This window comes from Symphodus melops (genome assembly GCF_947650265.1).
Source record: "Symphodus melops genome assembly, chromosome: 8".
Classification (NCBI taxonomy): Eukaryota; Metazoa; Chordata; class Actinopteri; order Labriformes; family Labridae; genus Symphodus; species Symphodus melops.
Window position 1 is genome coordinate 22,987,883 of NC_136698.1, and position 24,853 is coordinate 23,012,735.

Consider the following 24,853-nt stretch of genomic DNA (forward strand, 5'->3'; position numbering starts at 1 on the left):
CTGGAATTCAGTTGACACTGACAGCCAAGAGGGGACTTAATACTTACTGCTTGCCAATAACCTGCCAAAAAAACATTTACATCGATGACTAGGCAGAGACGGTTAGATGGGGACCAAATTGTGGAAGTTGGGAGATATCCCGGTGCTGGAGATTATTTGCACTCGTCAGATTAATATCACATTAAAAGACAAGTATGAAGATGGTGTAAACATTTAATAATACTGAAAAAATGACTCTTATATAAAATGACATTAATGAACTGCTCTTTTATGCATCTTGTCTTCTGCTGGTCCAGTAGTACAAAAACAGAGAAGTGTGTTGTAATACCATAAGCACGATACTGCATGACAAATACAAAAAGCATGAATTACATCAAAATATATTTATAAGGTAACACATACAATATATCACTATCATCTTTAAGGAGTGCACACACACAGTGTGCAGTCACACAGACATGTACTGTATATAAAATAACTATGAATACACACGTTTTAGATTAAAGCGACACACAATATTCTTAGCACATAAACAGTTTGATCTGTTGTCTGCTGGCCTATTAGCGCTCTTTCTGGTTTCCCCCCTCCACTGTCACAACCCTGTGGTATTACCCATCATGCACCACACCAACTACAAAATTTAAAAACAATGATCATATTTTTAACTTGCCTTGTGACATCTGCCAGCACACTTTGCTGGCAGCTTTGAAGATAAAAAAGTGGCCTCCTCGAGGCTGCAAAATAACCACAGCATTGACTTTTAATTTAAAATAATTAATTTACATATATAATTACATATATATTCATGTTAAGAATATAAAATTATTGCTTCATTGTGTTCTCTGAAAATATATTTGAATTGAAAAAATAAGAATGTTGACTCTGTGCTTCTTAATACAATGTGATGTGAAATGATCTGCATTTCTTGCAGCTCTTGGAATGGATATATTTTTATGGTTGACTCATAAGAGTCTAATATCCTATAGATGTTTTAGCACTGGTCACATTTCACGTTTCGCACTGGTCACTAGTCCCCAAACTTTCCCCTGACCCACTAGATTCAAGTCTCTCCCACTAAAAATGGTTATTGGGGTCAAAATATGTCCTACGTCCACCAGTAATTTTCCTTCCGTCAGCTTTTCATAAGGCCTCAGCTGTTTCTGGGATACGCGTCACTGCAATTTGGTAACCAAGTATTTCTATCTAAATGCAATATGATGGAAGAAGCTGGCAGTTTGAAAGGGCAGCCTTAAAAAGGAAATGTGGTCCAAGGGGAGTGGTAACAACCCCACTTGCGTTCACTAAGACATTCGGTACTTTATCCCAGCGTTAGATTAAGTGGCGTCAGTGATCCTAAAAAATACAACGATTTTAAGGTCATAGACAAAATTAAAAAATCTAAAATATGGTGCAAATGTATCTTTAATATCTTTTCATTTATTGAATTTACCTGTGACACAGGCGAGTAGTCTCTATCCCAGCTGCTGGCCTGAGAGGAAAACGTGGATATTTATAGAAAAACATTTCATTTGCGCAGTTGAATTAAGGATAAATGTCATCAGTGGAAGCATGTAGGCAGCATGCCATGACTATGCTTAAGCCATAATATGAAATTTGACACGTTGGTCAGCATCTGTGTTAATGTCAAGAACACAGCTTGTCGCTGACCTCAGACATCCCCCATGACAAAAGAAGAATGTGGAGTTTAGCAACATATTTAGGCGGAATAGTTCAAATCTCAAAACTAAAAAAACAACTGCTGATTTTCCATATCTGCGGGTAATTTTTTTTTTTGATAATTCACCTGCTTTCCTTGAAAATGGATTGATCCCTGCAGAGGAAGACTGGGATGGACACATGGCAGGTGGGACAGCTGCAGGTGGGGGAGGGGGACAGAAGCCAGCACTCGGTTGCTGCTTTAAATAAAACATACAAAAGGATTAATGTTAGCACCAAGTTAAAAAAACAAAACATGTTTGTAAGTGAATGCATGATGTCTTAATCTCTCACTGGCTGAGCAGGGCTGTCCAACTCTGTGCTCTCCTTCAAAACATCTTTGGGTTTTGATTTGAACCATCCGCTAAACCAGCCAGCCTTGGCGCTCTGCATAGAACATGGAGAATATGGGACGAATGTCAAAGGACTGTCATGTGGTTTATTATGTGTCAACTTCAGAGGGGCTCCAGCCACCTGCTTCAGGGGCTCGTTGGTCACTTTGGAGGCCACAAACTGTTGTTGTACACTCTGCTGGCTCTGCTGCTGCTGACTAGTGGTGACTTCCAGCATCTGACCCCCCATCTTCAAAAGGTAGACACACATCATTCACATCCAGGTTTTTCTTTTTGTAACCTCTATAAGCTTGTACCAATCTATTTCTGAAACACTGTGGATAATGACTACAGTTTGGGCATAAATTCAGAAAAGATAACAAAGGGAACAGCATCAAAGACAGAAGTTGAAATGTCTGTGGTGCTTGCTTTGTTACAGTACATAACGTTAGAAAAATAGGACTCACTGTGCCCGCTACAGAGGACAATCCAGCCCCTGTAGGAGAAATGAAATCAAAGTATCGCACACAAGCTCACTTGCCACAGTTAAGCTGAATAGAGACTGGAATGACTGATCTCTTAATGCTTTGGATTCTCACCCTGGGCTGCTGATGGTAGATTATTCTGAGGACAATGTGGCAAAGCAGTTCTGACTTCAGCACTATCTGTGTTATGATAACTGAAGTCCTGGCCAGCAGCCACTGTTTGCACTGGGGGAGGATAAACCACTGTTACTGGCATGGGATGGTTGGCGGGTGTCCTGGACAGAGCAACAGAGAGATGACGGTGACATAACTGGTACCCTTAAAGACTGGATATCATATGAGCCGCAATTGTGAGTTGACAGAAGGGATTAGGTCACATTGTTGTACCAGTCCTGGTCAGCATCCCATGAGGAAGCTGTCGTTTCCTCATTGTGTTCTTCAACTTGATGATTAAAATGCTCTTGATCCACCGTGCCTCTCTTATGAAGTACTTCAGGCTCTGGACTCTGGATGTCACTGCCTCGGTCTCGCAAGTCTGACTCTGTGGTGAAATAAAAATAAAAAGCAACATTAAGGAGAAATGTTGAAGTATTCATACAGATGTACAGCATATGCACGGTGGAAATATTTGAAGTAACAAGAGTTCACAATATTACCAAAGTAAGCTTTGCCATCGTCATGGGCCAAAGCCTTTTCTTCAGGCTGGTATGTTTCTGTGCAGTCATAATTCCCTGTCTAAGTAAGAAAAACACATTAGACAAATCAAGAGCCTGCAGGAGCTCTACTACGACACAGTTGTGGCTCGAGTGAAATGATAAAAACATCGTGCAAACATTCCTGCAATGATAATATTGCCACATGAACTTTACTGATAATCTGATCTCTATTCCTCACAAGTTAGCATTTTGGCATGTAAACAGTTGCTAATTCAATCTTTTTTTGTTTTGTTTATAAGAACACACTTGAAGAGAGACAGGAAATGTTTGGAAGAGAAAGGATGGGGGATGACGTGCAGCAAAGCTCCGAGGTCAGATTCAAACCCACGGCTGCCACGAGGAGGACTCTGTTCATGAGGCGCACAACATAACCACTAGGCTACGGACACCCTGATTTTAACTGCGGCTTGGGGGAACGCCAGCAGCTTTGGAATTATTTAGGCATAAACAAATCTATTGGCCAAAGTAACATTGTGATGTGATGATGGTGCTGCAGTACATGTAACCATAAAGGCTCACCTCCTAAAAAACCTGTAGCACCCACAGCTTGTTTGAATTTTAAAAAGGATGAGAGGAACTTGAATACATTTGCAAAGACAAATCAGATGCAAACTGTTACCTCTGCTTTTGTTATTTTTTAACATGTCGACTGTGTTTGAATTTTGATGATACATTTTCCAAAGCTCTAAACCAGCAGCCTGGATAGTTTAGAAAACATAAAAAGAAACTCTCAGGAACATACGCTTACAACAATGCTTCATATCTTACAACAATGGCCCTGTCTAAGCACTGTCGTAGGGACATAAAGCATCTTTGCTGAATTCCCCCTGCCGCAAATTAGAATAATTTCTCAAAAGCAAATGAGGAGCTAGTTGAAAGCATTCACCTGTAAACTGTGTAGTCTAGCCCGTAGATGTTTCAGCCAGGTGGGATCGTGTACAGCTCTGCCTACCCCTGTGTCACTGAACTGGCCCTCAGAGTGTCTCAGCCTGTCTGACAGCTGCAGGAAAAAGACGTATAAATATGACCTTACATTTATTTATGCATTTAAAGCATCAGTATGAATAATGAATTTTGTTGTGAATACCTTAATGACCTCTGCAGTCAGCACATAGAAAGGCTCGCTCTGTCGGAGGATGGCCTGCCCGACTACCTCACAGTAGTGAAAGGCCTGAGAAGCCAGTCCACAGTCCACAAGTCGACATGCATACAGGAACTTATACACCTGAGCAACATCACATGCCTGTTCATCAAGTGTACTGAAACATGACAATTGTAACATTTATGACATTTAGTCAGAGCAGCAGAGAGCAGTGAGATCTACCTGAAAGGTTGGTATGGCAAAGAATTTCCCTCCTAGTGTCTGGCAGTACTCATACAGCTCGGTGCACTGGATGGCAGAGTTTGTTGCAAAGTGTCGAAAGGATTGCCTAAAGGAGCAGACAGCAAACAAAACAGCTTCTCTTTAACGATCAGAAACCTGACCAATCACATTTGTTTAATGAAACATTGTGTAGTTAGGACATCAGATGGTAAAAAAACATGAGACAGAACAAAGACAGAATTTTTTTTTTGTAAAAAGCAACTCGTAGAATTTTTACAATTCTGACTTACTAAAAACTGATGCCAAGCTATTATTGGGTCCCTACTCACCAACTGAGAACCGCTGGTTTAAAGCATGGGGGTTGAAAGAACCACATTCAAGCTCTCGTATTATGTAAAATAAACGTCACCATGTTTTTCTAACACGATGTGTCCCAGTTCATCTACAAACCCCCAATGATGAGAAAAGTCCATCCTCTCCGTCTTTTGCCTGCTCCACTCTTCAGAAACTGTGTGCTCAAACAGGCTGTTTGGAGATTTTACTTTTATGACATCACAGGGCAGTAACCCCTCCCCCAGATGGGTAACATGCCCACAGCTAGGTGTTTGTTCTGCCCTCTGAGTCTGCCTTCTCACCGAAAACAATTGGGCATGGTGCAAAAAAGCCCGGGCCACATCCCCTTCCAAAGAGGGGCATGGTCAGACACAGCTAATTTACATTTAAAGATACAGACCCAGAAACAGCCTGTTCTGAGCAGGGCTGAAATAGAGAGGTTTATAGGCATGATTAAATACAGGATCAGAGTGAATTTTTATATCTAACACCTTTTTAAACTGGTTCAAAATATGTCTGATGTGTTGTTTAGACCACATTTGGGTGCTCACGACTTCTAATTCCTGTTACCCCATAGGAGTCTCTTTAATACCCTTTTGTGAACAGACTCACAGATAGATGTAGTTGTTATGTTCAGTTAAAGATTGATCCTCCTCATAGGTTTCAAGTTGGAACCTTTAAAAACTGTTCTGTCAGGAACCAAAAAGGCTCCAGTGGGGACGAGCTGAAGAAACTCTGCTTCTAAATATATAGAGAAATATAACAAGTAGTAAAAGTCATTTAGCTTGGATCTTTCTCCATCTTCTAATCAAACCATCAAGCAGACTTTATTAGTGTAGAGCTCACCTGTGGCTGCTGCCAAGGAGCACCAGTCTCTCTGCCTTCTGTGTGAACACCCCAAAGGGAACACTTGCCGTCAGGTAGCACATGTGGGCAGCATATAAGAGCTCTTTGGAGGCTGCACAGGAAGAGCGACACAAAATGATCAGCTCACAAATCTATGCAGAGACAACATTACATCCTGTCTGTCAGTCCGTGAATCACTACCGAGAGTGTCTCCCATGGTGACGATGGCCTTCTGTTGGACAGCCGCGTCCCCCGTCTCATTGGAGAGCATCACAGCCAGATGAGGCCTCCAATCTCCCCATTTTTCATTCCCACAGCACTGGACACAGAACATCACGATCAAATCTTGAACATTTTTAAACTACTATTATTGAAATGTGGGTCCTTGAGAACTTTATGTTGTGGGTGTTTTTACCATTGCTACAGCAGGAATTCTCCCAGACAGCAGCTGAAAGAGAGTCTGGAGTGGATCACTGGCTGTTAGCTGTCCTGTAAACCTGCCAAAAGAGGAGTTTGTTGTCAATATCTCATAGTCTAATATCTCGCTGTCTAATATCTCATTTGTTGTCAGAGATCTTATGCATATCTCATTCAAAGCTTTAATGCAGGCTTGCAGCATTGCTACTGTACTTAAACAGCAATCATCCAATTTAAGGCACCACTGCGTATTCGACTCTGTATAAAAGTAAAACGTAGCAGCAATAGATCGCACATGATGATCCTCCTGGCTATCTGTCCCTCCTCCCTAAGACATTCTTCCAGTGACATATGCTGCAGTGGGAAATACTGGTGTAGCTAAAATAGCCTGGTAACAATGGATCGGGTTACGTGATAAATAGTTTACAGAAACTTCAGTTTAGTGATATACTGTACAGTAGTGCAAATGTTTCTACTTTTGAAACACAGGGCCATTACTTGGCACAAAAATATGACTGTGACTGACGCAGACGTTTAACTGGGCTTATTGTATGTCCAGCTAGGTTATTTGCAGAACGGTGTTAATGGTCTATTATGTACCCTCACATTTACAATGTATTAATAACTCAACAGCAAAGGCAAACTCTGCACAGCAAGAGAGGAAGTAATCGGGTGTTGTCTGCCCACAGAAACCATCTATTATTGCTTTATTAGATATGTGTCACTACGTGGAATATACATGTAGGAAATACTACTGACAAAAAAAAAAAAGACATAATATCCATCGCCTCATCAAGATATTAAACTATTGTTCAGCATGTTCATCAGCAATAGGCTGTGTTGAAATGTTCTACATGTCTAATCTCTGGTTTAAATCATCCTTATTGCATAATCAAGAATCTCTTGTAATATATATATATATATATATATATATTTATTTATTTTATTTTATTTTTTTGGCTAATCATTTAAAAAGTGCGAAAGCTAGCTTTATAACTCAGTAGATCCTGAAGTATGTACTAATTAAAAAATAAACTTTGAATTAATGGATCCATGAAAACAGGATCGCATTGAATCGAAAATACAGTCTGAATAACATTGTGACCCCAAGAATCAAATGGAATCATGAAACACCAGAAAATTCCCGGCCCTACCGAAGATATTCTCTGACGTACTTTACGTATTACAAGCATCTGTGAGTCTACCTCCCTTACTTCTGACTGCATCCAATGCTATGGTCGTACAGTCAGTAGAATGACCGGTTCTCAGGATTTAGTCAGTTAGTGGTGAGATTGCAGCCAATTGATAAGCCAACTACAGAGGTTAGGTTGATGGTTGACTTTATGTTGCCCGTAGGTCTTATAGTCAGTGTGGCCGGTTGTCTGCCTCTATATGTCAGCCCTGTGATTGACTAGCGAACAGTCCAGCGTGTTCCCAGTGTCTTACCCAATGACTGCTGAGATTGACTCCAGCTGAGACCTTACTGTGAACATTGAGACTGGGACAGGGTGTACTTGCCTGTTAGAAGCAGAGTGCTGTGGGTTATACTTAATTTAGGCTGTAAATTGTCTACTTCTTCTGAAATTGTCACAGGACTGTCTTCTAAGAATAGGTTGTATTTATCTTCTTGCACTGTCCTTCTTGACAATGTTCCCACTTTTGTTAGACAGATCGCTTTGAGTGTGTCACACTCCCAGCAATCTATTCATGGTCTTGTGGCTCCTCCTTTTGCAATGACTGCGTACAAAATAAAATTATCTCAAGGCTGCTGCTGTCCTGTGATGAATGTTTGGAAGTTAAAGTACTCTGAGCGGCACCAGTGCCAAAGTCACGTTACAGCCCGGCTTGTTCCCGGGTGCTTGATTAAAACTCACACGCAGGATGCTTAGGATATACTCCACATAATAGTGGCACAAATGCTAGCTGTATTTGTATGCAACAGCAACACAGAAGACCACAACAAGCCCATATCTCAGTTTAGTCAGAGAAATCATTCCTCACAAATTACCGCCATGTGTGAAGTTGTGTAAAGATAGTCGTGTTTTTGCAGCTGTCGTGTCTCAAAAGACTTTGTCACCCATTTCTCACCTGCTCAGCACAGTGGTGTAGGACCTGTTGTCCATTTTGCTGGCCAGAAATAGTGCATGTCCCCATAGGCTGCTGTTCATAGCTGACTCCAAGGCCTCCTGGGAAACACAAAAAAAAAGGTGTGAAGAGACAAACACTCAGATCCCTGCACACTGTGACGTCAACGGCAACTTGTATGAAAATGTAGGTTTAAGCTTTTTGGCAGCTTATTTTGTACCCTTACAAATAGTCAATAAAAAAACATTACTGTGAATGGGGATCACTCTCTATTTGGGTAAAAACAAAACAATGTAAAAGTCCACATTGTTTTCGTTCAGTTTGAGGCCCAAACAATTCAACATATTTTGCCAAAAAGCATTGAATCCACATTTACATGTAGGAACTTTGATCTCTTCTCCGCTCTACCTTTCCTTGTTTAATCAACATGCTTCATGTACACTTAGCTGATAAATAATAGTTTAAATTCAAGACTTATAATTTATTATTTGTCAAGGTTGTATTTTTAAAAAAAAGTTTCACAACAAAGACACCTTTTTTCTTCCAGCCAGCAGCAGTTGAGTGTAGCTTTGCAGCGCTTTCTCTGACGTCTCAGAGCTGAAGCTGCTCAGGTTTCCTGTGAGCAGGTCGTCTCCTCTTTGAGGGGGAATGTCAGCCGTGGAGCTCTCACTGAAGTCGATCAGCGTGGGTGCCTCAGCCTCCCAGCTTCCATCTGCATGTGAGCCCTGCATCAACAGCTCTGCGATATCTGATCCCACTATTTTCTGAAATAAAGGAAAACTGTGTCGTCAAGATCACAATGATTGCTTTGATGTAATGTCAGCTTGTCCTTTTTATTTAAAAAAAAATACATGATCCACCTACCCCATTCTGTCTGCAGAGCAATATCAGTAGATTCCACAAGAGGGCAGCAGACTTCTTATCATGCAGTTTTTCGTCTCTGACGCTTGCGTCTGCCCTCTGGTGGGCAAACTCCATAGCATCCACTTTGTGCAAGTCCTCTCTTCGAAAACATTAAAAAGCGACAAATAAATATGGCCGTGATTTTTCTACATATTGTTATTATATTCATTAAATTTATTGTATTGAAAAATTAAAATGTCTTTATTTACACAGTATCATTATTTCAGTATTTCATTAAGTCTAAAGCTTCTGTTTCAAGCTGAGCATGGACAGGGGTTGGCCAGACCGAGAAACCTGTAGGCATGGCATCTACTTAGTAAAGCAGTGTTCAATGAGTCCCTACTAAATAAACGTATAAGATAAAAAGATGACACTGAGCAGGATACATTCTGACAGGGAGACAAAACGACACAATACCTGGTTAAAGGCCCGGGGAAGTTTCTCATCTCCTGCTGTTCCTTTGTGTCACTCAGAATCACCTGAGTCCAGACATGAAGACAAACTCCTTCTGTTCAGTGTCATTCAAGTTTTCAGTGATAGGGCTATGAATAGACAAGAGTGTAGCAGTACATGTGTGTCATGATGCAGGGTTATGGGTCACATGTATAACCAAAGCTAGGGGAATTGTTATAGAATGAGCAACACACCATGATACAAACAAAGTCTGAGTCTTTCATTTGAACGTGATCTGGAGGATCTGCACGTGCATCTATCAGAGTCTCTGTCACATCCAGCATCATCAGTGCAAAGGTTGTGACATTTGCCTTTGTCGGTACAAGACAAACAATAACACATCTAAAAGTGCTTGAGTGTGTAAGATCATTGAAACACAGAAGAAAGAGGAATAATACTGAGGTCCGTCACTGTAATAATAATGTCTTGTCTCCCTGTTATTACCCATACAAAGGACATAGTCAAACATGTAATAAACACAGATATGGCGTAATTTCCTGCCCATTCCCTCTCCACCACTTCCTGCGTCCTACTGCTCTGGTGATCAGCTGATTTGGGGCGTTATTTCTTTAAGTAGCAATCAGACCCGATTCTGACACAAACTCTCTCAAGCTGCTTCGAGCAAAGTTTAAAACCTCTTCCCTCTCTTCCACACTCAGTTTGTCATTTTAGAAACCCACTCCTCATCACATCCTGCATTCTTCTACCACCACCAGCAGCAGTGTCCTCTAGTGTCCTCTAGTGGACAAAACTACGACCTGCATAATGATCCTGTGGGCCAATGACCTGAAGTACGGCTCAAGGTGCTACATTTTAGCATCAAAAGATTTAGATATATTTGAATATATTTTTTTTTTTAAAAGAATTCAAATCAGACTATAGAGGAATATCTGCAGCACCAAACATTAAATAACCAACAGAGGGCACAACAGTTGTACTGAACTCACCTCCATACTGTGGATTTCCAGGTGGCTGACGTTCTCCTGAGTGGACAGTCCCGGACTGACTCGTATCAACTGTCCTGCAGGTCCAAAACTTACCACTGCATGAGGGATGGAGAACTTCAGAGGGGCGGACAGCTGATGCGCTGAGGACATACGATGAAAGGGACAGGAGTCGTCAGGAAAGGTCGAGGTGAGGAAGGAAAAACAACAACCACCTTTAGTCGACTCACCTGCATCAGATGTTTGAGCAGGCTGTTGGACAGGCTCGCTGTGCTCAGCTCCGTTTATGTACTGACTCAGTTCATAGCTGCTGGACGACATCCCAGAGTTTTTGGAACTTTCTAACGTCCCTAGGTAATAAGAGGAAACCTCTTCATGGTCTCTGGAGGGATTCTCCTCGTAGTCGTTGAAGTAATGCTGGGAGTTTTTTCTCCCTTGGTCATTGCTGAGATGATAAAAACATCAATATATTACATTTTCATTCAAAAACAAATCCAGATTCATACTTTCTACTTGAGCTTGTATAGAGAGCACTTTTACACCGCAGCTCACACATTTGGTATGAGTGCCTTATAAGACTCTTGTGAAAAAGAGTTTTTGTTTATGTAACTGTTTTTAGTATGTCTGCCTATTGAGCTTAGAGCCTGTAATAAAGTTTATATTTATATTTACACCCTGATGGCAGAGGCCGTTATTAATGGATCCCTAAACAGCTCGGGGTTAAGTGTCTTGCCCAAGGACACATGGGACATGTGGCTGTGGGAGCTGGGGATCGAACCCCTGACCTTCTGTTCAGAGACAGACGACCGACTCCACCAGTAAGCTACAGCGGCCCCTTAACTTGTATAACTATAATAATTAAACCTAGAATTGTTTGAGATAAGTGTAGCTTTTTATTGTTTTTTCATTTGATTAAATGTTACTCATTAAACAGTTTTAACTATTTGAGAGCATTTTACGCTTCTCTTATACATATGATTATATTGTTGTACCTTTACATGTAAAGTATTTTACCTTCCTTTTATAAAATTAAAGTCCTCTTAATAGTCAATTATGCCCTACGAAAAATAAAAATAAACGTATCTCTCTGAACCGCGGTGCAAACTCTGATAGTATCAGAAATATCTCAAAATAGCTAAAACGGAGCGCTGATAGTGGTTACAGAATGTTGTGTAGCCCTTCTACAGGAGCTTTTGTCCTCATCGCAGCGGCTGTGGGTTTGGATCAGACCTCTGCCTTTTGCTCACCCCCCCCTCCCCCTCCCCCACCCCACCCTCCTCCCAACACCTCCTGTCTCTCTTCAGCTGTCTAATAAAGGCAAAAGACCCCCAAAAAATAACAAATACAAATAGAAATACCAGCACAGACATAGAGAAGTATTAAGATAGTCTGCCAAAAGATGGGCACGATACAATATAAATATATAAGGCACTAAACAGTCCAAAGATGGTGCTCCAGTGCATGTTGTTAAGTCATTTGTTTTTAAAGCGAACAATGCTTTTGATTGCTGATGAAGGTGGGACAACATAAGTTCAAAAGGGACATCAGTGTTAAGTGCCAGTGCTTTTTTTGGTTTTCCTGTTGAGGAGAGGGAGGGAAGAGAGATACGTTTCTATCTCTTTTAAGGTTTCATGTGATTATAACTGAGGGTTGTCTATCTCCCATATATAAGAATGAATGTTGATTATATTTCTAAAAGTTGAATCTTAGGGCTCACCTGTACTCCTCGGTTTGGGAGCTCCCTGATTGGACCTGGCTATAAGCTCTTTCACGGTAACTGTCCGTTCTCCAGGAGTCATGGGGACCCCACTGTCCAGCATCTGTAAAATCAGAGTAACAGACATGGACATCGTGTTTTTGACGAGACAAAGACTGAAGAATACTGCTGATAAAAAGACAAGTTGGGTCATGGACGTGTTTTGAGTCACTTTACCTTGGTGTCCATGCTGGCCTCTGTTGTAGTCCTGATCATAATAACCGTAGTGGTCTCTGTAGTCCCAGTGGCTGTGTGCTGAATAGTCGTACCCATGTCTGAAGGAAAATCATTGTAATGTTAATCCTCTCACCCCAAAGCAGCATAATCATCATTACCATTGTTTGCACGGAGTGTTTAGCTTTCCCTTTAACATATTTTAGCTTGACAAGAGTCAGGTGTCAGGATGCACCAACCAGCAGGAAGGAAAATGTGCACTCTAAATCAATCTCTAAGAAAATCAATGGCCTTGGGCTTCTATAGCTCTTTTCTAGTCTTCTGACCTTTGCGCACCGCAGGTCACACATTCACACACTGATGACGGAGGTTGCTATTCAAAGTGACCTTCAGAAGTAATGAATTCCATCAATACACATTCCTACGTCACAGAAGAAGCAGGAGCAACTTTGGGTTAAATGTCTTGCCCAAGGACACGTTGGAAATGTTGCTGCGGGAGCTGGGCTTCGAACCCCCGACCTTCTGTTCAGAGACAACCGCCTCTACCAACTAACTGCCCCAATGTGTCCTCGGGCAGGACGCTTTACATAGCAACCACTGACATCAGTGTGTGAATGAGTCGGTGTTTCTTGGTGTGAGCTACTTGAAGACTAGGAAAGTGCTAAACAAGCTCATTAACCATTTCATACACAAGCTAATGTCAGATATTCGCCTTTTTAAGTTGCTCAGGTCAAAACGCTCCGGCAATATTTGAAGTATAAAGATCGACTTTATCAGAGTCAAGGGCATGACCCTGCTGAAGGCCACAAGCAGAAACACGTTGGTCTTGTTAATATATTCGATATCCATACTATAAGTGTTGTTGGAGCCTGATGACCTCCTTTCACTCTTCTTGCACCTCGGTGGTTGGTGAAGTTGTGCCATAACGTCTCACTCTCTTTTTCAGTTTCCAGACTGTACACTTGTCGCTCTGCAAACATGCTTTGAAATATCTCAGCTTTTTAGCTTATTCAGGACTGCACAGGGGGCTCTACACAATTCTGATGAGCCTTCTTTTTCACTAAGGCGGCCAAAATAGATGCACATTTCATTGTTAGTTGCAATGAATAAAAAAAAACGATGTAAACAAGCAATGCTTTCTCCTTATGTCAACATGTTGCCTGTAGACTAGGATGAAAGTCTGGGTGTATTAGATATGATGCCTTTACACCATGATGAAGTCATGATAATGTGAGCTCATGGCCCCGAAGCACTAGCTACTATCGATCTGCTAGCCTAAGATTAGTTGGTGATAAGTTGTTAAAGAAGATTATTGCGGCTATATCGGCCTTTGCAGGTCGTCACAAAAAAAAGGGTGGCGCGAGGGACTAAACACGGGAGAAAAGTCTGTGACGCGCAGTCGTTATGAATGACTCTCCATCGATATGCTTTTAGTCATTTATTCCTCCAAACAAACAAAAACAGACAAGACACTATGACTGCGTAAAACTCAACTTGTGCAGTGCAGTGTATGACGGTCAACAGAAATTTTCCGCTCACACGCTCACCCCCTCTCTCCATCCAAGACAATCAACCAGGTGAACAGGTGAGTGCAGCCCATATAGTCTCGGCAATCACCACAATGATTTCCGGTAAACACACCCACCACAAGAAACAATAAGATTGCAAACAATAAACAAAAAGGTAAACAAACCATTAAACCAAACACACAACCGACTTACATTTATGGCTCCTACAAAGATAATATGTAAAACATAAAGAAGAGATGGACATGTAAACATGAGTTATTGCAACACTTATTTATGTAATGTACTAAGTACAGCTGTAGTAATATAGAAACCATGTCATACTTAAACTAATAATAATGGAAATATAATTGTGATTTTAATTTAAGGAGCATTAGTAAAAACATCTCAAAAGTAATGAAGAAGACTAGTGTCCAGTCTGTGTACACACCTGGACTGAGGTCTTTGGTGGTCCAGATGTCCATACCCGTAATGATACTGCTGACTGGTGTAAGGATGCTGCTCCGGCCAGGCATGAGGGCTGGTGTAGTGACTCCTGTGGTGAGCATCAGAATGGGTCCAGTTCCTGTCCCTCTCCCTGAGGTCCGGTGGTGGGTGACCCTTGTTTCCGTCCTGCTGACAGTACCTGTAGTAGTCCTCTCTGTCTTTCGTTCTGTAGGAGTTACCGTGTGCAGCGTCGGGCCGGGGTTGACCTCTGTGATCCATGATAACCCCTTGAAATAATAACTGGACGGTCGAGTTTGCGATTCTGAGGTGCAAAAACAAAGATTTTTGTTTAGGTTCTTTAACAGCGCAAAAATGCCACAGAGTCAAAGTACACTGACAGCTGCCACATCATTTCTCAGGGAACTCACATGTGCTGATAACAGGTTTGCATGATAACAAGAGGATAAAGTTCACAAAAACTGACCCATACCCATAACAAGGAAGTCACTGCACACGAAACACTGCCAGAGTTTGAATCATCATCCGTAGGAAAAGCAAAAACACACCAAAGCGTGCATGAAAGCAAAACAAATCCTACCTTCCAGGTTATAAATGTGTATAATCCTTCATCTCCGTTTTGTTTTCATTGTGTGTGAGCAGCCTGTGTGTTCTCAGTCAGCTGAAGGTAAACAGTGGAGCGCGCCTTGAGGAGTCTGACAGCTGCTGGATGGAAAACACCAAATCACGTCCATGTTCATCCTGACTACAATAAATAAGTCTTTTTTTCTGTGTCACTCTGATGTGAATAATCAGGATCTCGGGTTTTCTTTTATATGCTAAAGGAAAAGATACAACTTTCAAGTGTGTAGACAGGACTTGCCACGTTGCCGGTAGGGAAGATGAAGTCAGGAGGACTGTCACACAGGGTTTAACTAGGAGTCGAATAAACTGCTCTCAGGTCAGTTTCTGTGATTTTTGTAAACTGACAGAGTGAGTCGGAAACCGATCTCGAGTCAGAGGAAACAACTCTCAGACGAGTTGGAAAAAAAAAAAAAAAAAAAAGTCGAGTTCGTTTGCATTGCCACTAGAGGCGCTCTGGTGCATTACAGTAAATGAAATCTATTTCTGGCTAAGAATCACATTATTTCTGTTGCCAACATCCGCCTTGTGTTCAGTGAAAATTTTCCCACCTTTCCTGGCTGCATCGCAATAAATCTCGTTTAATTTCGCTCATTATACAGTAGCCTCTACAATAAACCTTTCCTTTTACAATACGTTGTTTCAGTAGCCTACACTTTACATGTTTTTAAGGCTCAGATATGTTGATTAAGACTTACCTAAAAAATTGGCTATTCGCATGTGTCTGCTGTTTTGCACAGCAGATAAACCTATAGGAGACATTATAATGTAGCCTATTTTACCTATGTTGATTATTTGTTTTGTTTCACTCCTTATGGGTTTGTTATCATTTCCGGTCATTTGCAGTGGTCGTGATTTTACCCAGAGCTCTATTATGTTCCCATACAGACTTTATAACTGTTGTTTTTGTATTACTTATATTGCTCCATATGTTCCTTTTCATAAATGCACTTTTCTCCATAGGCTAATACAGGAACGTACTATTATAAAGTGTAGCCTACTCATTTTATGGAAAGTCTAAGAAGAAATTAAGTTAACCATTTTTTTTCAGACTTTTTATCTTTTGCAGTATTATCATGTTTATAGTGAATGCTCATTTGTAACAGCAAACCCATAAATAAACTGATGAGTTAAAAAAGAAATACAAATCTGAACTGGGTACAGTGATATATGCTGAGACACACCATTGGCATGTTAACTTAGACACGGTCATGTGTTTGTTAATCACCAGGATTTAGTGGCTCTCTTGAAAAAGGTAAAGTTTGAAGTAATCATGCGTTATGTTCCAGGATGTTCACAAAAAATACTTTTTGCAAAAGACATTTTGAAAAATATATGTTTATGCCAAAAAGTCAATAAAATGTGTAAAAATGCAACTGTGATGATTTCTTATCAGTCTTTTTGTCCAGAACGTTGTAGTCCCAATTGTAAATGTGGTCTTTTTTTATGTTACTGAACTCTGAATTAACTATGTGATTGTTTTGGACTGATCTCATTATTTATCTATGTCGTCTGTTTCCCTGTGCTGTTTGTCCCATCCCCCATTCACTTTCCACTTTCTCCACCACTGCCCAGGTAAAGGTACAAAATACTTAATGGGATGCACCTGGCCTCAGTGCTTAAAAAAAACCCAGTTCTGACGTTTGGAGTGGGGACTGCTGCGTGGCGCTGCTCAGTCAGGGATTGGAAAGGATAAATGGACTTGAGCTCGCACGGCGCTTTTCTAGACTGTGGGTGGTTGTGTTTTATAACATTAGTTTATGAGTAGATCTTACTTTAGTGATTTAGTTGTTTGTCTATAAATGATAAAACACTTTGCTAAGGTGTTTTGTCACTTCATGGGTCAATAGACTGCCATCACTGGGCGAAACACGTCATTATAACAAAATGAAATAAATCAACACATCACTTTATTATATAGGCTAATCTAATAGTAACATGGCCAGTTTAAAGTCGCTCAAAATTCTCTCTTAATATTTTAATACCCATTATTGAAATTGAAAATATTTGTGCAGTTTTTGATATAGCCACTTGGTGTTGCTATTTCCCCAAAGACAAGTTGAAATTGAAATGCGTCGCTCCTCGTGACCATAGGGGGGCCGGTTTATGCAAATGAGCGGGGGGTTGTAAAGGTTTTACTACTGGAAACGTTGGACTGACGGAGCAGAACAACAGAGAGACTCTGAGCACACGCAAGCAGTCACACTACGCTCTGGATATTACTGAACAGCAAAGCCGCTCGGATGTGCAATATGACTTTTGAAGAAACAGGTGGAGAGAATTCTTCAGAAAGGTAAGCTCACAATATCCTATTTTTTAATGTATTTCTTTTGCATTTGTTTTTGATTTCGCACTTAGTGTACATTTTCAAGTTCAACAGCTGACATCGTTCTTAAAATATTGTGACAAGGAAATTAATTCAATTATAGGCGAAGTAGGATATGCAGAAGTCTAGACCCACTTATTTGGGTTTTGATTCAAGTGAGGTTTATGTCAGCTCTGACTGTCATTAGGTGACATTTGGTTTCATAACTTCAGACTGTAACGTCAGCTGACGTCAAGCCGCTCTGCTAAACTTTAGCTTTAGTAATGCACGCTTGTCATGCTGCTGAGAATTTGCATTCTCGGTGCCAAGCCTGTGTGCATGATTACCTGATGAGGTGGTCGCTTTTTGGTTAGTACGTTGATTTTGTGCATCATCGGTCTTGCAATGTTGCATCATTAGCCATCCCTATTATAATCCATAGTAGTAGTAGTTAAGTGCAGACCAGTGTTTACATTAACAGTGTGTTTATGTGTTTTTGTAAACTTAACTTTTAACATTTTTAATTTGTCCTTCCTCAGGATGGAATCGGTGGCTAAAGCTTTAGAGGAGGTCCTGAGCTCTGCATTGCCTCAGGGTTGCATCACTGTTGGAGTTTATGAGGCAGCAAAGTCTCTGAATGCGTAAGTTACTACCAATCATGCAGGGGTTTAAGTAGCCCGGCACTGACCGACAGCAGTACGCAGTAAACCCACTGGAGAGCAGTTGTTTGCCAGAGCCCACATTCAACAGTGTGGGTCACTTCCAAGCTAATTTTGTTTCATCTGTTAAACAACACTTTCTCTCAATTATCAATGTCTTATTAGTCGTTCTGTGTTTGCCTCTGAAGCGCGTCAGTCCTGTGTTTTGATCCGTGCAGGACGGAGCGCTGATGCCTGTTCACGTTAGCGCGAGATTTCTCCAGCCCGGTACAAGCTGCAGACTGCTGACTGAGATCCAGCCCTGTGGGCTTTTGGCAGGCAGACTTTTGTTGTAAAATCTACCGAGTAAATTGTATTGCAGAATAAATTGTAACGCTTCAGACGATCTGAATTAAAGGTGACGAACAGGGATTGCGAGAGCGCAGCCGTTGTTACTCACCACTTCGCAACTGCGCATGTGCACTCTTCTTATTCTAAGAGGGTGCGTTTGATTAATGTTCAGGGACGTATGCTTTCACAACATTTATACGCGAACTTTATTCATGTAATTTGCAACAGGAAAACACTAACTCTACATGGAGTAGAAGCTAATCAGAAAAGCATTGACACTGTGTATAACAACACGTGGTTTTAATGGACAAGGTGCAACCTTGTTCCAACTTGTTTTTTTTCATAGAAAGCAGCTTAATTTAACATCTGAACAGTTGTCTTCTGTCTTTAACTTTTCAGAACATTGGACATTAAAAGAACATTTTTATGAGCAACATCTCTTAATCAGTGAAAGAAATCAAGTTGACAGGTTTTTCTATAGGTTGTTAAAGAAGAGCTATTGTACTTTTCCTTCATGTCTGTCTCTTTATTGATGTGTCTTTTAGAGATCCAGACAATGTGGTGTTGTGTCTGCTGGCCACAGACGATGAAGAGGACGTGGCTCTGCAGATTCACTTCACCTTGATCCAGGCTTTCTGCTGCGAGAACGACATCAACATCCTGCGAGTGAGCAATATGAGGCGTTTGTCTGAAATACTGGGAGGAGTGAAACCTGGAGGGGAGCCCATGGATCTACACTGTGTTCTAGTTACGGTAAGAAGTTACTCATGTCTGCTTCCTACAAACACAATTTGTATTACTCACCTCCTTCAGACTGTGAAGGGAGTTTTCTTGCAATCACTGGGCACTTTTTGGAATGAAGGCATTGTTTGTTCTTGCAAGAAATTGTTTTCGTCTTGATGGCACTTTTCAGTAAACATCAGATTGTAACTGCCTTGTTCCTTTTTTTCTGCAGAATCCTCAGTCGTCCCTTTTGAAGGACCTTGCACTAAGCAAAGTGAACCGATTCTGCAGAGACAGCCGCTGTCTGGATCAGTGGGTGCCTGTTCTCAACCTGCCAGACCGATGAAACTGCTTGGAATATAATTTTTGTGTGCATTTGGGGAAAAGTAATTGCACAAGGCCTGTCTTAATGTCTGTGTTGGACTTCTCTGGACAGTACCTCAGAGAGAGCAAGAGATGGGAGGGGCAGAAAAACCGAACACGAGGAGCCAAACGCTCAAATATTTTACCAGGTCAGGGTGAACTCATGGGCCAAGGAGGAGTGACTCAGCAGTCTGGCTTCCAGGATTTCCAGCTCATGACTGCGCCTTTCTCTGCTGAGAAAGAAGCCTTCTCAGGAAACTGAATCATGTGAGCGGACAAGTTCCCGCGTTGTGAGCACAAGTGCAGGACTTGGGAGGGGGGGGGAAGCACACAGAGAGCTTACCGTTGACAAGACTCCAAGAACTGGACCACGCTGGAACGGACCAGTCCAAGCTCTCAGCTTGAAGAATTCCTCATGGAGATTAAACCAAATTCAAGCTTTTCTGTAACATTTGTTTGATAGTATTTAAGACACTTTGATAACTCAAAAGGGAAACTTTTCACAGTTTATTATTATTATTTTAAGGGCAATGCAATTGTTTAAACTTGTCCATTAATCAGTGTTTTTATGTGTAATTAATTTAACAAATTGTATTTATTGTGCATCGTTCATGAAACTCTGCCTTGGTAAGATGAATATAATAAATGAACAAGGAACTAATCTTTGTGGTTTTGCCTCCATCATTTCCAGTAACTACAAGTTAATAATCCCTGCAGGAAGTCACACCGTGCCCCGACCAACAGTTTATGCTTCTATCTCTCACAGCCAGCACATCATGTTACCCTGCAGGTTTTTGATTACATCCTGGCACAGTCACTACTTAATTGACATTTCTAACAGTTTGTTCAGCCAGCAACTCTTTGGCAAAAAAAGCAAAAAGATGTTTCAGTTATGATTTCAGATTTTTTACATTTTAAAACTGACAAATGTTTTAAGGCCCGATCTGGTGCCTGCATGCATTTTCTTGAAATCAGCTTTCCTCCTGCATTAGCACTCTTGTAGAATTTGACCTTTTGCACATTTTGAGGATCTAGTTACACTGAAGGGAGGAGAATTCCCATTGTAGTGTGAAATGTTGAGGGCGAAGTAGCTCCTGGTGACAGCTCATTCTTCACAGCCTCCTCTGTCTACGTAATCAGAGTTAAATTTACTGCTGAGTGGATTAAAAATAGCTCACAGGCAAGACAAGGGGAAAATAAAGTGAAGTTCCTTTTCAGGCTGTGCAAAAAGAGAAACCCAGAAATTATTGGTGCTTGTGCAGAATGGGGAGGGACAAAGCTTTTTTACACAGAGGGTCACAAGACAATGGGTGCATGAGTCAGGGCTATTCAGGCCTCCATTGCTAGAGCTGTACAGCACTTTAGCTTTGTGGCCAAAAATAGCTCTGTGAATAGAGGCGCCCCCCCTCCCCTGACCATTGACATTAATAGCCCTTAATAACAGGCAGCACACACACAGAGGCTGAACTGCGGCAGAAGTGTCAGTGATATTAAGAGGACGACAATCCTAACAGTTGGGGGGATGAGGTCAAAATGTGGGACTGACTAGAAGACTGGAAAGGAGTTTGGGGTGTGATGGTTTGGTGGGAGGGTCTGTGGTCGTGTTAAATTCAGAGGGTAGAGTTTTCACATCTGATCATATTCGCAGAGAGATTGCACATTTTGCGTTGAACTCCTGAGTCTTTAGATTTTCTGACCTCATGCAGAATGTTATCTGTCAATGCCAAAAGGGCATTTTATAGACTTGACAGGGAATATCTCTGGAGAGTGGCGATTCTGGGGGGGGGGCTCCAAACATCTTCATTATGTTATAAATAATCTGACACCAACGAAAAAACATTTAGCAGAGGATATGTTATTAAAATGTCTCCCCCCATATTTACAGCTCGACAAGCATCATTCAATCGTTTACTATTCTATGAGGGAGTGCTGTGAAATGGGGCCACCTTAGGGAGGATTCCTACTGTCATTGCAAATGTATGAGCCACTGCTGTGGTTTAAAATTATCAGCCTTAGGGGGGCCCCCAACTTGCCTGGGCCCCCAAGCAGTTGCCTGCTTTGCTTGATGACAAGCAGGGCTTCTGCCTCATGGACCCTATGGGTCTTGGCAAACAATTCATCAAGTATTGTTGTGAAATGTTGTTTCATTCCTTGAACCACTTGCACAAAAATAATCCATCCATTAATACCATCCCTGAACTCCACCATCCACCATATATCTCTTTAAGCTTTCTCAAACTGTTTTCAGGTTTTAATATTATGTCAGGATACAAAATAAACTGGCAAAAATATTTTCTTTTACCTTAGACATTGTAAACATATTTTAATATCTCTGTTAACCATTTAAATATTTATGAGATGACATCATTCAAACTTTATAAATTTTTGTCGTTAAAGATTACAGTTTTTAACATGAACAAAACAGACCTGGAGAAGAAGACTTCAAAACACCTCAAGTGAAATTTCTTGCTTCTGTGCTTCCTCTGAATCCACAGATTGAATAGTGGGACAAATTACACAGGGGGGAGGGGCTTGTCCAATATGATCAAATATGGGCGGCAGTAGGGACTTGGGTTGGGAAACTTGAGTTGGGAAACGTGAAGGTCGAGTGGCTCAAGTCCCAGAGCGGTCCAAATTATGAAAGTTAGTCTGGTTGCCAGGTCACTATAAAGTCACTGTAAAGAGTACTGCCCATGTGCCTTTGAGTAAGGCTCGAACTCCCAGCAGCACAGGCCCGTTGCTTGCGTAGCATGTCCACAGGTCCTGTGTGCACTTTGGGCCTATGTGTGTGAGAAGCGTGTCATTGTACATCTCTGTCTCTGCACATCCCAAAAAATCCCAGCAACAACTTACCTGGTTGTTCGTTTCTTTTTTTAATACTTGCAGCTTTGCTCTGCCTTAAAGGCAAACACTGACAACTCAATACAACAATGCACAAACAAATGTGTGGAGAGGCCTAAACTTGCAGATGTGCACTACATTGATGACACTACTCACTGTACCTCAGCATTTAAGTGGTTTAGTATTTTAGTTTAGTAGTTTCGCTTTTTCATCAACACTTGGATTTAAATGTTGTCTTTTTAAAGGGCACACTCTACTTCTAGATCCTCACCAGAGGAGCTTGAGTGTAAAATAAATCTGGTCCCATTTTGATCATTAAAAGATAAAAACAGCTTGTTGTCTTCAGCCCTGCTGTCACACAGGGAGGGACAGTCAAAAGTAGGTGAGATATTGCAGATACTGGATCATCGGCTCATCCTGAAGCTTCCCCCTCGCATGTACAGGTTATACAATCACTGCTACAAAGCCCTGGCTATCCATCATCTGCCTGGAGTTGAGGGTTACATCAATGTGGGCCAACAACAAGTATGGTGTGACCTGATTGTTGTTGAAACCTCACACCTAAAGAAAGTGAGAAATAGGAGAAAGGGCCACTCCAAACAGCGGAGATTATTGCATAACAAGTTGGTCACAGGCCGGGGGCACATATGAGACCTTTACTGAGAAACTGGAGCAGAATGTTTGTGTTCTCCTGACCTAATGGTACACACACACACACACACACACACACACACACCCACCCACACACACACACACACACACACACACACACACACACACACACACACACACACACACACACACACACACACACACACACACACACACACACACACACACACACACACACACACACACACACACACACACACACACACACACACACACACACACACACACACAGTAAGTTGGTTTTAACATAGTGACCTGTGATTGCAGCTTAGGTTGGTTAACCACTAATGATGCAAATTAGTTTGGAGTACATTTGTCTGAATGGACTTGAATGGAATGTCTTCTGCTGTTTAATAAAACATTTTAATAGGTTAATATAAACTACAACAACTATGTTATTAAATTATGTTTTAAGATTTTATGAAGGAATTAATTGATTTGGAAATAGTCAATCTTGTCACTGACGTCATCTGTATTCATTTCAGTTGGGTTTCTTTAGCAGCTTGTGGTTTCTCTGTCGTCATTCCCTTTGTGTTGAAAGCGTGATGTAAACAGAGCTAAATATTAATGCTTTTTATTTGAAACCAGTAGGAACTGGGTGAGATGGGCAGATGGCGGTGAAACAAGCAGAAAACACAGCACTGACATATTATGAAGTTAATGAAGCTGGAACACTTGCAAAGATTTTTCCATGACCATGCAGGTAAAAGCAATATACCCATTTAGTTTATTGTTTTTATTTAGAACACATTACCAACAATGGTGCAAGGAGGAATGAAGCCCAATGGGCTTGTAAAATCATTTATTTGGACTTGTGTCTCTTCAAACCTAGTAATACTTTTTAATGTTTGTGTTTCTTTTAGTATAATACAAAGAGCAGCCCTGTACCACACGGGGATGATGGGATTAATATTGGTGACTCTGTATATTACAGTATGTGATTTAAATGTGAGGACGAATGATTTTGTGTTCTTTAGCAGAATGCATGTTTAGAGGATGTCTATTTTCTTTCTCTTCTGTATGAACTTTGTTAGCTCTATTAGATGAGTTGGCCTTGCTGTTTGTCTTTTTGTCTATTGTTCTGTGTATACGTGTGTATGACTAGATGTGTGTTGGACACCAGGAAGAATAGCTGGTGCGTATGCTGGTGCTAATGGGGATCCTAATGAATAAAAAAAGAAAGTCCTTCAAAATGAGTTCTTACACCGCTACATGCTCTTCTCACGAGCTGTGTCGTACTGTGACAGGTTGGAGATGGGATGGTTAATATAATAGATGGAAGATCTCTCCAATCAAAGCAGCTCTGATTGTAGACTACTTTTTAATCATTTAATGTATCTAACTTGCATTTCACATGTCCATACATCCACCAAACCTGGGGAGACAGAGCCTTCTCCATCACTGCCCCCTCCCTCTGGAACTCACTCCCCAAACCCATCCGTTCCTGCACACACCTCCCATGTGTTTTATGTTTTATGATTTTCAGATGTGTAAAGTGTCTTTGAGGATTCATAAAAGTGCTTACAAATAAAATGTATTATTATTATATACCACTTTCTCCAGTTTGGGGTCGTGAGGGGCTGGAGCCGATCTGTCATTGGGCAAGGGGCCGGGTACATCCTGCACTGTTCCCCTGTCGCTCACAAAGCTGACATATAGAGACAGACACCTACGGACAATTTTAGAATCAACAATTAACCTAACTAGCATGTCTTTGGACTGCGGGAGGAAGCTGGAGGACAAAGAGAGAAACCAAAGCATGCACAGGAAGATATGCACACACCAAACAGCAGGGATTCAAACCAGGAGCCTCCTCGCTGTGAGTCTTCACAGTGCAGCCACATTTCATATATATAAATCACCCAAGTGTAAAATCAAAGTATAG

General features: G+C 41.2%; 2 protein-coding genes across 3 annotated transcripts; one reads left to right on the plus strand and one right to left on the minus strand.

Moving 5' to 3' along the window:
• Window positions 1-247: 247 nt before the first annotated feature.
• On the minus strand, window positions 248-15,462 carry sec16b (SEC16 homolog B, endoplasmic reticulum export factor). 2 transcript variants are annotated; one of them, XM_079350938.1, is made up of 25 exons: window positions 15,035-15,462; window positions 14,441-14,758; window positions 12,488-12,585; window positions 12,272-12,374; window positions 10,785-10,999; window positions 10,558-10,697; window positions 9,575-9,636; window positions 9,119-9,257; window positions 8,788-9,018; window positions 8,258-8,355; window positions 6,168-6,249; window positions 5,954-6,071; window positions 5,753-5,864; window positions 4,574-4,679; window positions 4,337-4,474; window positions 4,136-4,249; window positions 3,190-3,268; window positions 2,921-3,074; window positions 2,648-2,808; window positions 2,516-2,544; window positions 2,191-2,298; window positions 2,011-2,103; window positions 1,805-1,913; window positions 1,451-1,489; window positions 248-1,353 (listed from the first exon to the last, which is right to left on the minus strand). In XM_079350938.1, exons 2-24 carry the CDS (start codon window positions 14,713-14,715, stop codon window positions 1,473-1,475), a joined length of 2,781 nt encoding a protein of 926 aa, XP_079207064.1. In that variant the 5' UTR covers window positions 14,716-14,758; window positions 15,035-15,462; the 3' UTR covers window positions 248-1,353; window positions 1,451-1,472. The 2 variants fall into 2 exon arrangements, with proteins under 2 accessions (XP_079207064.1, XP_079207063.1); XM_079350937.1 differs by having other exon boundaries at window positions 1,805-1,916.
• Window positions 15,463-17,160: 1,698 nt separating this feature from the next.
• Window positions 17,161-20,116, plus strand: gadd45ab (growth arrest and DNA-damage-inducible, alpha, b). Its single transcript, XM_079350943.1, has 4 exons — window positions 17,161-17,368; window positions 17,920-18,021; window positions 18,915-19,122; window positions 19,325-20,116. Exons 1-4 carry the CDS (start codon window positions 17,319-17,321, stop codon window positions 19,436-19,438), a joined length of 474 nt encoding a protein of 157 aa, XP_079207069.1. The 5' UTR covers window positions 17,161-17,318; the 3' UTR covers window positions 19,439-20,116.
• Window positions 20,117-24,853: the final 4,737 nt, after the last annotated feature.